This window comes from Scyliorhinus torazame, chromosome 1 (genome assembly GCF_047496885.1).
Source record: "Scyliorhinus torazame isolate Kashiwa2021f chromosome 1, sScyTor2.1, whole genome shotgun sequence".
In the NCBI taxonomy this organism is placed as follows: Eukaryota; Metazoa; Chordata; class Chondrichthyes; order Carcharhiniformes; family Scyliorhinidae; genus Scyliorhinus; species Scyliorhinus torazame.
In genome coordinates, this window is record NC_092707.1 from 239,734,233 (window position 1) to 239,747,788 (window position 13,556).

Genomic DNA, 13,556 nt, shown 5'->3' on the forward strand with positions numbered 1-13,556 from the left:
GGGCCTCCAATCCCCTGGGAGACCCCCACGAGTGCTGTTCTGGCTGGTCCCCATTTGTGGAGACCAGTGCTGAACGGTGCCTCAGTGGGCCGGATTTACATCACAACATCTTGTTCGATCTCGCAAGGCATTGCGAGCCGGGCAGATCCCGGAGCGAGTTCTCCCAGCTTCGATCAGCCATGCTGCACCTTTCGGGCACAGAGTGGCCATAAAATCACAGCCTTTGTTCCCCAGTCCATTGTACATTTTATATGAAATAGTTAATATAGAATCATACAGAAGAGAAGGAGGTTAATCAGCCCAGAGCAGGTTATTTAAAAGAGCTATCGAATCTCCCCCCCCCCCCCCCCCCACCCCCCCCCCCCCCCCCACCCCCGCCCCCCCACTCCCCCAGGTGAAAACAGTTTTTCCTTATTTACTCTATCAAAATCCTTCATCATCAAGGAAGCAGATAGATGAATATTCTACTCACACAGTGTCAGTACAGGTTACGCATGGGATGTTTTGTCTGTTTGGAGTAATTAAGTTCAAAATCACTGAAGTGTCACCCTCAGAAGTTGGATGTTTTCCACATTTGAAGTAAAACTCCTGTGAAATGTAAACAAAGGTTAGGGGCACATTATAACTATTAACATATAACATATTCCTATTTGCTTAAGGCTAAGTGATTGGATCCCATCAATCATTTTATAGTTTACATTTGTACATATTCCACAGTGCTAATTTGGTAAAATTTTCCGTGATCAGCAACTGAGTTTGCTAATGGCACTAAGTCCACCACATGTGGTTTATGAACCAAATTATAAATAGCTGCCTTATACTGATTGCTGCATTCATTGATTTCCACTTTTCCTTTTCTTCTCCTTCGTAATCTCTCTGAAGGAGGCTTCTTGCAATAAAAAAATGACTATGGCTCATTTCATCACCACCAGATGTGTTGTTGAACAATCAGATTGGCTGACAGCTCTCCAGTCCCTGCAGTGGCAAGAGCTGCAGTGGATTGAAGAGGAATTTCAGGTGCCTGAGCCGAAGGCCCAGGTAAGTTTAAGAGATCTAGGGTAAGGAGGGTACGGAAGGCCAGGGGGGTGGGGGGCACAAACGGGACAATAGTGATGTTCGGGGAGAAGTGTGGGAGATCCAGAAGCCACAGGACCTTCGGGGGGGTCGGGGGAGCGGCCAAAGTCAGACATGGTCTACTGATGGAGACGCCACCCCTTCCCACTAAAGATCTTAGCCCATTCACCCGCTAATTTTTGGGCTTCCCCCAGCTGAAAAATCGAGACTGGGTGGGACTGGAGAGCTGCCAGCCAATAACTGGGCACTTAAGGGACACAATTGGGGCAACGGTTGTGTCCCGCCCCAGGCCTTGCCTACCCTAGCGTGAAATTCCTGCAAAGTCAGAGCAGGTGGGAACCCAGAGAGAATCCCATTCCTCCAATTTCCTGCAACCCCGCCTAAAATCCCACTATGTGGAGAGGCCGGCGTTGGACTGGGGTGAGCACAGTAAGAAGTCTTACAACACCAGGTAAAAGTCCAACAAGTTTGTTTCGAATCACTAGCTTTCGGAGCACTGCTCCTTCCTCAGGTGATTCATCTGAGGAAGGAGCAGCGCTCCGAAAGCTAGTGTTTGAAACAAACCTGTTGCACTTTAACCTGGTGTTGTAAGACTTCTTACTAAAATCCCACTAGTGGGGGAGGTGTAATTCAAGTCTAGAGATTCTGTGTTGCTCACCACAAACTGAAATTTTTTCAACCCCGTCCCACATTAGCTTTGTTTGCCTTTTTCTTGAGCCAGCTCTCTCATCTCCATAGAAACGTCACGTTACTAGGCCACTTTTCAGAAATTACCTCATATCTAGTGAATCAAATTGCACATTCCTTTCCTAGAACTAACTTTGGACGGGCGAGATTCTCTGACATTGAGGCCAAGTGTTCGCTCCGTCGTAAACGCCGTCGCGTTTCACGACGGCGCGAACAGGGCCCGGGCATGACCGATTCTGGCCCCCATAGGGGGCCAGCATGGCGCTGGAGCGGTTCACGCCGCTCCAGCCTCCTTACATGGTGCCAAATGGGCACCGCGCCAACCCGCGCATGCGCAGTTGGGGCAGCTCAATCCTGCGCATGCGCAGTTGAGCCGCGCCATCCTGCGCATGCGCGGGGAACTTCTTACACGCGCCGGCCCCGACCCAACATGGGGTCGATGTTCATGGGCTGGCCGCGCCAGGAAGTAGGCCCCGGGCGGTAGAGGCCGGCCCGCCGATCGGTGGGCCCCGATCGCGGGCCAGACCCCATCGGAGGCCCCCCCCGGTGAAGGAGCCCCCCTCCCGCCCCCCACAGGCCGCCCCCCCGAGCGTTCCCGCAGAGTTCCCGCCAGCAGCGACCAGGGGGTAATGATGCCGACGGGACTGTCATTTTTTTCCCCGGCCACTCTGCCCATCCGGGCCGGAGAATCGCCGCTCGCTGTTTGCGGCGATACTCCGAGCGGCCTGGCGCGATTCGCGCGGCACTGGTTTCGGGGTGGTGGGAAAATCGCGTGTGGGGGTCGGGCGGCGGGGAGTGATTCGCGCGGCGCCCCGGCAATTCCCTCACCCGGCGGGGGGTCGGAGAATCCCGCCGCTAGTTTGCCACAGATACGAGTAAAGAACCGGGGCGGGATTCTCCGATATCGGCACGATGTCCGCCGACCGGCGCCAAAATCGGTGCGAATCAGTCCGGCATCGCGCTGCCCCAAAGGTGCGGAAGTATCCGCATCTTGAGCAGCCGAGCCCTCACCTTGAGGGGCTAGGCCCGAGCCGGACTGATTTCCGCCCCTCCAGCTGGCGGGAAAGGCCTTTGGTGCCCCACCAGCTGGCGCGAAACTGACTTTGCCGGGCGGCGCATGCGCGAGAGCGTCAGCGGCCGCTCACGGCATCCCTGCGCATGCGCAGTGGAGGCGGTATCTTCCACCTCCGCCATGGTGGAGACCATGGCGAAGGCAGAAAGAAAAGAGTGCCCCCACGGCACAGGCCCGCCCGCGGATCGGTGGGCCCCGATCGTGGGCCAGGCCACCGTGGGGGCACCCCCCGGGGCCAGATCACCCCGCGCCCCCCCCCAGGACCCCGGAGCCCACCCGTGCCGCCGTGTCCCACCGTCCCAAAGGTGGTTCAATTCACGCTGGCTGGCGTGGGTTGACAGCGGCGGGACTTCGGCCAATCGCAGGCCGGAGAGTCGCCGGGGGGGGGGCGCCAGCCGGCGCGGCGCGATTCCCGCCACCGCCGAATATCCGGTGCCGGAGAATTCAGCAACCGGCGGGGGCGGGATTCACGCCAGCCCCCGGCGATTCTCCGACCCGGCGGGGGGGGCGGAGATTTCGCCCCAGAAATTGAAAAATACCCTTGTATTAAAATCATTCCCTTTCCTTTTCCTGACAGCTGCTGTGTGGCAAACCCTGTGGCTCCGTCAGAGCTAGAGGAAGATTGCACAAATTCTTCCTCTGATTTTTAAACTCTGTTTGGCCTATGCCCTCTTGGTTTTGGAGTTCATGAGGCCTCAACCAAAGATTTCCCCAGCAAAGGCTGTTCCACCTTCCTGACCTACTGGACATTTTCAGCACTTTCTGTTTTAATGTCAAATTTTCAGCATCTGCAGTATTTTACTCTTGTATTCCTCACAGTCTCAGTGTCTTTAGATTTGGGTAATTATTGAGTTTAATGTAACATGTAATAATACTCTTTTCAGAACGATTAGAAAATAGAGAATGAGATTGCTTGTTTTATTTCAGCGCTTGAAGTCAGAAGATCTAAAGAAAGGAAGATTCTTAATGTTTTACAGAGTTGGGCAACTTAAGGGCCTTATTTTGAGTCTCATCACTAGCATGAATACTGTTCAATGTAGGAGGAGCTGAGCTGAGATGCAGTTAAACCGGATTCTGTTCAGTCAGCTTCTCTCCAGAGCACAGCCAAAATGATTTTTGATGGATCTTCTAAATAGGAATACAGAAAGGTCACCAGTTAATTAATTGAATTCAAAATATCAGCCTAATAAAACCTTTGCAACCTCATAGCATCACCTAACCTCTCACCCCCGAGAATATTCTGGTTCTCTTCTGATGAAAACTGATTGAGTAAATATACCGTCAGCTCTAGGATAGTTTAATTCAAATAGATCTTGAAAACCCCAGGCACTCAAACTTACCTAAGCATGAGTGTCCTTGTTTATTCCAATTAAGCATGCACGAAGCAGTAATGAGATTAAGCCACTGGAAAGTACACCAAACTGAAGATTTACAATAACGGCGCACATTTAATCAACTAGCGCCATTATCAGGGTTCCAAATGCTCTGCAAATTATTGTGTGTGTTCAGGTGCTTTGTCTATTCCTGTATAATTCCTCTTTCTAATGTTTAAGAGAGGTGCTAACCCATTTGAATCAACTGGTAAAGGATTGCTGAGGATTGATTTTTCAAAACTGTCAATTCAACCAGATGAAAAACAAACTCGACCAGCTCACAAGACGAAATGATGCTGTGCCATCAACCTTACGAAGGTAATTGTAGAATTAAAGAAATCAGGGGAATGGCTGATCTGTGCTCATCCTCTTATATTTACTTTTAATTGTAATAATAAAGTAACTTTGTGGATTAATAAAAATGAAAACACAATGCATTTATGTGTTTATGTCGGGTCACAGACACAAGGGCGTGGGATTCTCCATCGACCGATGCCGAAGTTGAGAAACGGGATTGGATGGAGAATCGGTTCCGATTCCGAAATTGCGGCAGGCGCCAGTTTCACGGCAAATCGCAATTCTCCATTGACTTGACAGCGGCATCAATGCGTTCCAGAATGTACGTACTGTAAACACCGTTTGAATATCATTACCGGGCCTGACCCAGTATTCTCCGGGGCCTCAGCGATTCTCCACCTCCAGTAGATCAAATTCTCGACAGCGAGGTAATTTGTGCTTCTAAAAATCGTGAAACTGGCATCATGGCTGCTGAGGGAGAGAGAGAGGGTACGGAAAGCGCCAACATCCCTATAGTTTGCTGACAGTTGTACCGTTGGCCAGGGGGCTTCTATAAGGATCGGGAGATGTAGCAGGGGGTGGCCAGGAGGTGGGCTGTGGGGTCGGGGTAGACGGGCAAGAACACCATTGCCGCAGCCAGGCAGGCAGCCACACTTCTGACTGCCCACTCTGAACTTAGGGCCACAGGTCTTATGGATGCCCCCCAGGGCCGCACGGTGGTGCAGTGGTTAGCGCTGCTGCCTCACGGCGCCAAGGTCCCAGGTTCGATCCTGGCTCTGGGTCACTGTCCGTGTGGAGTTTGCACATTCTCTCCCGGTGTTTGCATGGGTTTCACCCCCACAACCCAAAGATGTGCAGGGTAGGGGGCTTGGCCACGCTAAATTGCCCCTTAATTGGAAAAAATGAATTGGGTACTCTAAATTTATTTTTAAAAAATGGGTGTCCCCACAGGGCACTCCCCTAGGTGTCCTCTGGCCCCAACCGACCCATCAGCGGGATGGGCACTCTCCAGCGCAACCAGTGCCTCTTGTTGGCTGGGATGAGTGTGTGTGGGGATTGTAATGTGTATGTGCGGCTGCAGCATGTCAGCCTCCCGAGTGTCAATCACGGACCCGGCGAATCCCGCACCATTTTTCATTGGAATCGATTGTTTTCCACGTGGCGCCGGTGCTAGCCCCTCCACAGTCGCTGAATTGGTCCAGGTTCCCCACCACTTTTGCTTCCCCAGCGTCAACCCGTAGGGCGTGATTCTCTGGCCTCGTTACGCTCTCCTCAAGTGAAACGAGGCTGGTGAATAGTGGGAGAGGCCCAAAATGAGAATCACGGCAGGTGGCAAACAGTTTGCGATGCAGCCGGCCCGCTCCTGTGGGCGAAATGTGGATCTCGCCATTGTGTAGCGAGAAACCAATTATCACCACTTAGGCCCTATTTTCATACAATAAATGGGATGCTCGGCTTGGGGTGTGTGTGGGGTAGACAGCCCGCCTTTGTTGGGCCGCCATAGGATTGGAGGAAGATGCTGTGGGGGCAACCGGGAGGCAACCGCTTGTGGCACCACCATGCCAACCCCTGTACCATGTTTACCCATTCCGAGTGCCACCCCTGGACCTGCCCGTCTGCCCCACCGACCACCGATAATCCCTATCGACTGCCAAGGCCTCTGGCCATGCGCCTGAAGGCTATTGCTAATCGGGAATTGGCAATCGTGGTTAAGTGAGCACGTCACACAACCCAAGTAGATTCCCTTGGGTGGGCGGACCATGTAGCATGTGAGAGACATTGCCTAGAATCCCAATCAGACCATGATGCCTGGACATTGTGCCTGAACACTGCAGGAGACAACGCCACACATGCAGCAGCCAACATCCGAATATCCAGGGGTTGGGTCACAGCTCCGGGGACATGTCCACGGCTGGAGGATGGGTGATTGCCACGAGGAGGGGACCAGCACCAGGTCAAGGTGACATTGTGAGTGGGTGTCTGGTGTACAGAATCTGGGATCTGGTGAGGGGGGGGACTTCTGCGGCCAGGAGTGCGTGGGCATGGTGTTCCAGCTGGGAAGGGCATGGATCAATGGGGGAATGTAGGGTTCCGGGGTGGGAGCCACTACTGTTTGTCAGTCTAACACCCTCTCCAAATTCCATCCAGATGTTGAATGCTATGGCAGGGATAATGGACCCGGAACTTGCCCGAGTGGTACTGCTGATAGTCCGGGCGAGCAGACGCCAGAGGTGGCGGCAGCAGCTGCATCTGCAGACGTTCAAGGCATGTGCCGATCCCGCCCACACCCTGAGGACCCGGCCGCCCATCAGACCAGGGCAGGACCCAGAGGGGGGCGGTCCCATGACGGCCCAAGGCGTACAGGCTTCGCTGGTCATTTGAACAGATGACGGACAGCATGTGTCGCAGGAGGCTCCACCTCAACAGGGAGACGGTGAGGCACCTGTGTCATGTCCTCATGGACTTGGCACCACATGAAGGAGGCCACCAGCTCCCGGTGGTCGTCAAGGTCACCGCAGCCCTGAACTTTAATGCCTCGGGATTATTCCAGGGCTCGAGCAGGGACTTGTGTGGCATCTTGCAGGCCACAGCCCACAGGTACATCCAACAGGTCACAGACACCCTGTTTGCCCGGGCAGAAAACGACATCAACTTCGACATGGACCAAGCCTAACGATGCGCAGGCAGAAGGTTTCTCTGCCATCGCTGGGTTGCCCCAGATCCAGGGATAACAGATGCCATGCATGTTGCCCTGCGCTCACTGGGCCATCTGGAGGTGCCCTATGTTAACCAAAAGAGGTTCCACCCCCTCAACATACAGCTCGTGTGCGACCACCAGATGAAGATCGGTGGCACGGCAGCACAGTGGTTAGCACTGTTGCTTCACAGTGCCAGGGTCCCAGGTCAATTCCCAGGACCCATATGTTCCTCATCACCAACCTCCAGCACGTCGCTCCGCTGCTGTGCGAGGTTGTGGAGGGCACAGCAGACCACCACAAAGCGGGCGAGCCTCCGGGGGGGTCAGTCTCTGCGGAGTCTGCACGTTCTCCCCGTGTCTGCATGGATTTCCTCCGGGTGCTCCGGTTTCCTTCCACAAGTCCCGAAAGAAATGCTGTTAGGTAATTTGGACAATCTGAATTCTCCCTCTGTGTACCCGAACAGGCGCCGGAATGTGGCGACTGGGGGCAGTGTTAATGTAAGCCTACTTGTGACAATAAAGATTATTAAATTAAAAAAGATAATACATATGCGTGCATGCCACCCGGGGAATGTGTACGACAGCTACATCCTGATGCAGTCGGTCATCCCTGGCCTCTTCCAGGACCCCCCAGGTTGGTGGTTGGGTCTGATAAGGGGTACCCGCTGAGGACCTGACAAATTACGCCAGTATGGAGGCCAGAGACCCGATGCAATCAGGGGTGAAATTCTCCCCCAACGGCGCGATGTCCGCCGACTGGCACCAAAAACGGCGCCAATCAGACGGGCATTACGCCGGACCAAAGGTGCGGAATGCTCCTCATCTTTGGGGGCCGAGCCCCAACATTGAGGGGCTAGGCCGACGCCGGAGGGATTTCCGCCCCGCCAGCTGGTGGAAATGGCGTTTGTTGCCCCGCCAGCTGGCGCGGAAATGCGGCGCATGCGCGGGAGCGTCAGCGGCCACCGACAGTTTCCCGCGCATGCGCAGTGGGGAGAGTCTCTTCCGCCTCTGCCATGGTGGAGGCCGTGGCAGAGGCGGAAGGGAAAGAGTGCCCCCACGGCACAGGCCCGCCCGCGGATCGGTGGGCCCCGATCGCGGGCCAGGCCACCGTGGGGGCACCCCCCCCGGGGTCAGATCGGCCCGCGCCCCCCCCAGGACCCCGGAGCCCGCCCACGCCGCCTGGTCCCGCCGGTAAATACCAGGTTTGATTTACGCCGGCAGGACAGGCAATTTCTGGGCGGGACTTCGGCCCATCCGGGCCGGAGAATTGAGCGGGGGGTCCCACCAACCGGCGCGGCCCAATTCCCGTCCCCGCCCAATCTCCGGTACCGGAGACTTCGGCGGGGGCCGGGGGCGGGATACACGCCGGCCAACGGCCATTCTCCGACCCGGTGGGGGGTCGGAGAATGACGCCCCAGGTTCATGTGACCACCCAGGCTGTGATTGAGCGGTGCATCGGCTGATGCCACGACCACTCCAGGGGTGCACTCCAACGCACCCCCCCGGAGGCCCGCCCACTTTGTGGTGGTCTGCTGTGCCCTCCACAACCTCGCACAGCAGCGGAGCGACGTGCTGGAGGTTGGTGATGAGGAACACCCGACACCCCCCTGTTCCGACACCCCCCACTCCCATTTCCCACCCTCAGAGGGTCTGTGTTACATCACTCAAGGGTGCTGGGACTGTGTTGGCACCGTCAGCAGGTCACTGTCGAGGGCAGGGGGGCGGGTGATGATACCCCACAGAGAGCTGAGCGACGGTGCTCCTCAATCTATGCCTGAGGCCGACTCCTGCCTGCTACGTATTCACTCACACCCATCACCTGCACACGGTGTGGCTGGGGAGGGATGATGCCTGGAAAGATGGACCAACAGTTCGGAGGTCATAATTGTGTTTATTGTGTTTTACAATTCCCACTCTCCCGAAGGTGCCGCCTCCTCCCAACTCCCCTTCCCCCCTCAACCCCTTCCTAACCCCCTACCCCATCCTCCCTCCACCGGTGCCCTCCGTGATCCTTAATGTGCCTGGTCCTTCTAGCTCTACCATTACATCTAGGTGTCTCCCCAGGATGAACATCTGATGTGGAAGCAGCCAGCTGCTTACCTCGTCCTGTGGCCTTCGAAGCCAATGGCGGACGTCCTCTGGGGATTCAGGGGCCGGAGGGCCCCGGCTCACTTGTTGGCGGCACATGCACAGCCGTGCCGCCTTGTCCCGTGTGCTGGCTGTGAGACGCAGCTCATCAGAGGGGTAGAACTAGGGGGAGCTGTTGGTCACCGTCACCACACCATGGGATGGGTCTGGTTTGGCAGCCGACGTACCCTCCTCCCGCTCAGTGACCATAGGGCCCTGGGGTTCACCTTGGGACGGAGTGGCAGCTGATTCGACCACCACTGCCCCTGCATCATCTGGCTCTGCTAGCCCTGACGGTAGCCCATTGTCTGCACCATTGTGTCGACGCCCTCGGCGATGCTCCTCAATGGCTGGGACATGCTCTACAGTGACTCGGCAATGCCCACCTGCGACCAGGACAAGCTCCGAGGGCCTCGGCCATGCGCATCTGAGAGGAGGACATGTCCTGCAGAAACTCATTAAGGTCAGCTTGGTACTGGATCCCATCCTCCAGTGAGTGGGACATTCTGCCGAGACCCTCAGCCATGGCCATCACCAACTGCACAACGCCTTGGACACCGTCACTAATGGTGCCAACGTCGAGCACCAGGCTCTCCACTACACTCGCCATCCTAGCAGTGTTGGCCTCGGTGCCGGTGACATCTCCAGAGCCCATAGCCTCTGGGATTCATCCAAGTGGCTATGGATCTGCTAGAGTGCCACTGACATCTCCCTCTGAATGTCCTGGCTGCACCCTAACATCTCCATCAGCTCCAGGGTGACCTCTTCCACAGGATAAGCATCAGGCTGGGACCCAGCTGGGTCCTGGGATCCAGCAGACCTCCGACTGCTGTCGCGCCTGGGAGTTGCTGCCTCCACCTGATGTACATCAGCAGCTGTGTGGTGCTCACCAGATTGTGCCCCAGAAGCCTGCCACTAATATTTCCCAATGCAGGTGTGTGTCTCTGCGCTGGTGGAGGGTTGGGATGGCAGCTGTGACGCGACTATTATGGTGGCATCCTGGGAATTATTACCTACTCACTCATGCTGCCCGGTGTAGGTCATTGACCTTTTTCCTGCACTGGAGTCCAGGCCTCCTGGTCACACCCCCGGCCTTCACAGCCACCACCACCTCGTCCCAGGCAGAACTGGCTGACCCTCCTGGAGCCCCGAAGGAACAGGACATCCCTCCTGGCCTGCACAGTGTCTAGCAGCCTTTCCAGGTCAGCGTCGCCAAATCGTGTGACGGTCTCCTGGGCACCATTGTTGCGAGCTGGCTGGGATGGCTGAGCAAGTGCAGCCTAAGTGCTGCTCGACCTTGTTAGTGGGGGGCTGGCGAGCACAATGCCGGCGAATCAGCTGGCAAACCTTAATTTGCAGCGAGAAACCCGTGAGGCCTTGTTAAGGGGACCAATTAACGTTGAACAGCGTTGCCGGCCTCGCTGGTCTGAGCACCGGGAATCTCGCGGCAATTCCAGCACTGTACAACACTTAGAAATCTTTCTGGAGAATCATGCCCTTAGTCTCAGGAACAGAGAATCCAGCCAGGGGGATTTATTTGAACAGCCCTGATTTCTCCTCTCACTATCTGTCTGGAAACAGTAAGGTATTTTTGACTTTCCCCATTACAAGTAGTTGGGTATTTACCCCAACCCTCCAGTTTGGAGTGTTCCAAACTTCTATTAATAATCCCAAAGAAAACCAGAGATAGGGGCGGAATTCTCCGCAATCGGCGCGATGTCTGCCGACCAGTGCCAAAAACGTCACGAATCAGTTCGGCATCGCGCCGCCCCAAAGGTGCGGAATCCTCCGCATCTTGAGCGGCCGAGCCCTAACCTTGAGGGGCTAGGCCCGCGCCGGACTGATTTCCGCCCCGCCAGCTGGCGGGAAAGGCCTTTGGTGCCCCGCCAGCTGGCGCAAAACTGACTTTGCCAGGCGGCGCATGCGCGGGAGCGTCAGCGGGCGCTCACGGTATCCCCGCGCATGCGCAGTGGAGGGGGTCTCTTCCGCCTCTGCCATAGTGGAGACCATGGCGAAGGCGGAAGGAAAAGAGTGCCCCCACGACAAAGGCCCGCCCGCGGATCGGTGGGCCCTGATCGCGGGCCAGGCCACCGTGGGGGCACCCCCCGGGGCCAGATCGCCCCACGCCCCCCCAGGACCCCAGAGCCCGCCCGCGCCGCCTTGTCCCGCCGGTAAGAGAGGTGGTTTAATCCATGCCGGCGGGACAGGCATTCCAGCAGCGGGACTTCGGCCCATCCGGGCCGGAGAATCGCTGGGGGGGGTGCCGCCAACCGGCGCGATTCCTGCACCCGCCGAATATCCGGTGCCGGAGAATTCGGCAACCGGCAGGGGCGGGATTCACGCCAGCCCCCGGCGATTCGCCGACCCGGCCCGGGGGGGGGGGGGGGGGGGGGGGGTCGGAGAATCCTGCCCAAGGGGCAGAATTTTCCCAAAATATTGCTCAACGCATTTCGGCCAGGAAAATTGGTACGAATCGCACAAGCTGATCCAACGCGATTCCCCAGATCCTCCCACACTTAGTCATTGCTTTTTTGAAGGGGAGTGTTATTTGTGCCACCACTGATTGGTGTGGGGGCTAAACACGCAGGCTTTCCAGGCTTCACAGAGATCAAAAGGTTCCCCAATCTCAAGGTGACAATGAAAGACCCCCTACTCCCAACATCAACGACATCGGGTTTCAGTGACCACCCCACACCATCATCCTCGCCAGCATAAACTCCCTCTCCGCCCACCTCCAACCCCCTCTCCAAGGATCATTGACATTGGGGCATATAGTGTCTCCCTTCTGGCCCCACCTCTTTCCTGCCAGCAAAGACCCTTCTGGCCAGCATCAGGCCCGTTCCCCAATTGCAAGTATCAAAGGCTCCCCCAAATTGAGCGGCACCCCGCTATGGGGTCACCAAATGTCACCTCTATTCCCCTGCCTTCCTTCATGCCCCTGCCACTTTTCAGGCTCTGCCCTCTGCATTGTCCCATCCCCTTTCAGGCTCCGCCCTTTGGCAGTGCCATGTTGGCACTTGACTGACACCCCATCTTCAACATTCACACCGTCCACCAGCAATGCTTACTGGTGGCAGTGTGTACGATCTGCAAGATGCACTGGAGCGACTCATCAAGGCTTCTTCGACAGCACCTTTCCAAATCCATGACCTTCTATCACAGAGAAGGGCAAGGAGATCAGGTCCACAGCAACACAAGTTCCCCTCCAGGTCACACACCAACCTGACTTGGAACGAGATTGCCATTCCTTCACTGTCGTCCCTTCCTAACAGCATTGTAGATGTGCCTGTACCAATTGGACTGCAGCAGTTCAAGAAGGAAGCTCACCACCACACTCTCAAGGGCAATTAGGGATGGGCGATAAATGCTGTCCTTGCCCCCATTCCAAAGAAAATTAACAAAAAATATTCTAGAGACACTGGCTTATATATATTGAAGGGAATTGCTGCCCAGGCACCTGAAGCATGCCAACTGTTTGCTCAGTAACAAAGATTGTTGCCCTGGGTCTCTTTGCTTGGATTCTCCAAGAGTGCCATTAACTATGGTTTAAGTGGGTACCTTTTTCTCCAAGCAACCAGTCTGACTGGTGCAAGGTACGAAGAGCTCAGGCACAGTGGCCCTAGAGCAAGATGAAAGCATCATCGCTACTGACTGGGAATCTTGCACAGGCCTGCATAATCATTTCATCATGCTTGTACACCAGCTGCACATTTCTGCACCGGTTGATGCATACCCTTGGGTGATCTGGGGTTACCTTGATTGGCATGTGCGTACAGTTGATGGTGCCCTACACAAGTGAGGATCTAACCAGGGAGACAAAGCTCATTCTGACTGGCATTCTCAGTGGCAAATTATATGTCATTGCCTGCCATGGCACACATGGGATGACAGGATTGACGTATGAGGCGAGATTGAATCGGTTTAGGATTGTATTCGCTGGAGTTCAGAAGAATGAGGGGGGTTCTCATAGTAACCTCGAAAATTCTAACAGGACTGGACAGGGTAGATGCAGGAAGGATGTTCCCGGTGGTGGGTGTGCCCAGAACCAAGGGTCACAGTCTGAAGATACGGGGTAGACCATTTAGGACAGAGATGAAGAGACATTTCTTCACCCAGAAAGTGGTGGGCCTGTGGAATTTGTTACCACAGGAAGTAGTTGAGGCCAAAACTGTATGTTTTCAAGAAGAAATTAGATAGAGCACTTGGGCGAAGGGGATCAAAGGATAAG

At 55.5% G+C, this 13,556-nt stretch overlaps 1 protein-coding gene across 7 annotated transcripts in view; it reads right to left on the reverse strand.

The window, feature by feature from the left end:
- prkn (parkin RBR E3 ubiquitin protein ligase) overlaps positions 1 to 13,556 on the reverse strand; it is a 1,727,639-nt gene that overhangs the window by 787,774 nt on the left and 926,309 nt on the right. For all 7 annotated transcript variants that reach the window (XM_072503765.1, XM_072503792.1, XM_072503774.1 and 4 more), the window contains one exon: positions 473 to 588. In XM_072503765.1, the coding sequence (XP_072359866.1) occupies positions 473 to 588 (116 nt within the window). The remainder of the gene's footprint in view (positions 1 to 472; positions 589 to 13,556) is intronic.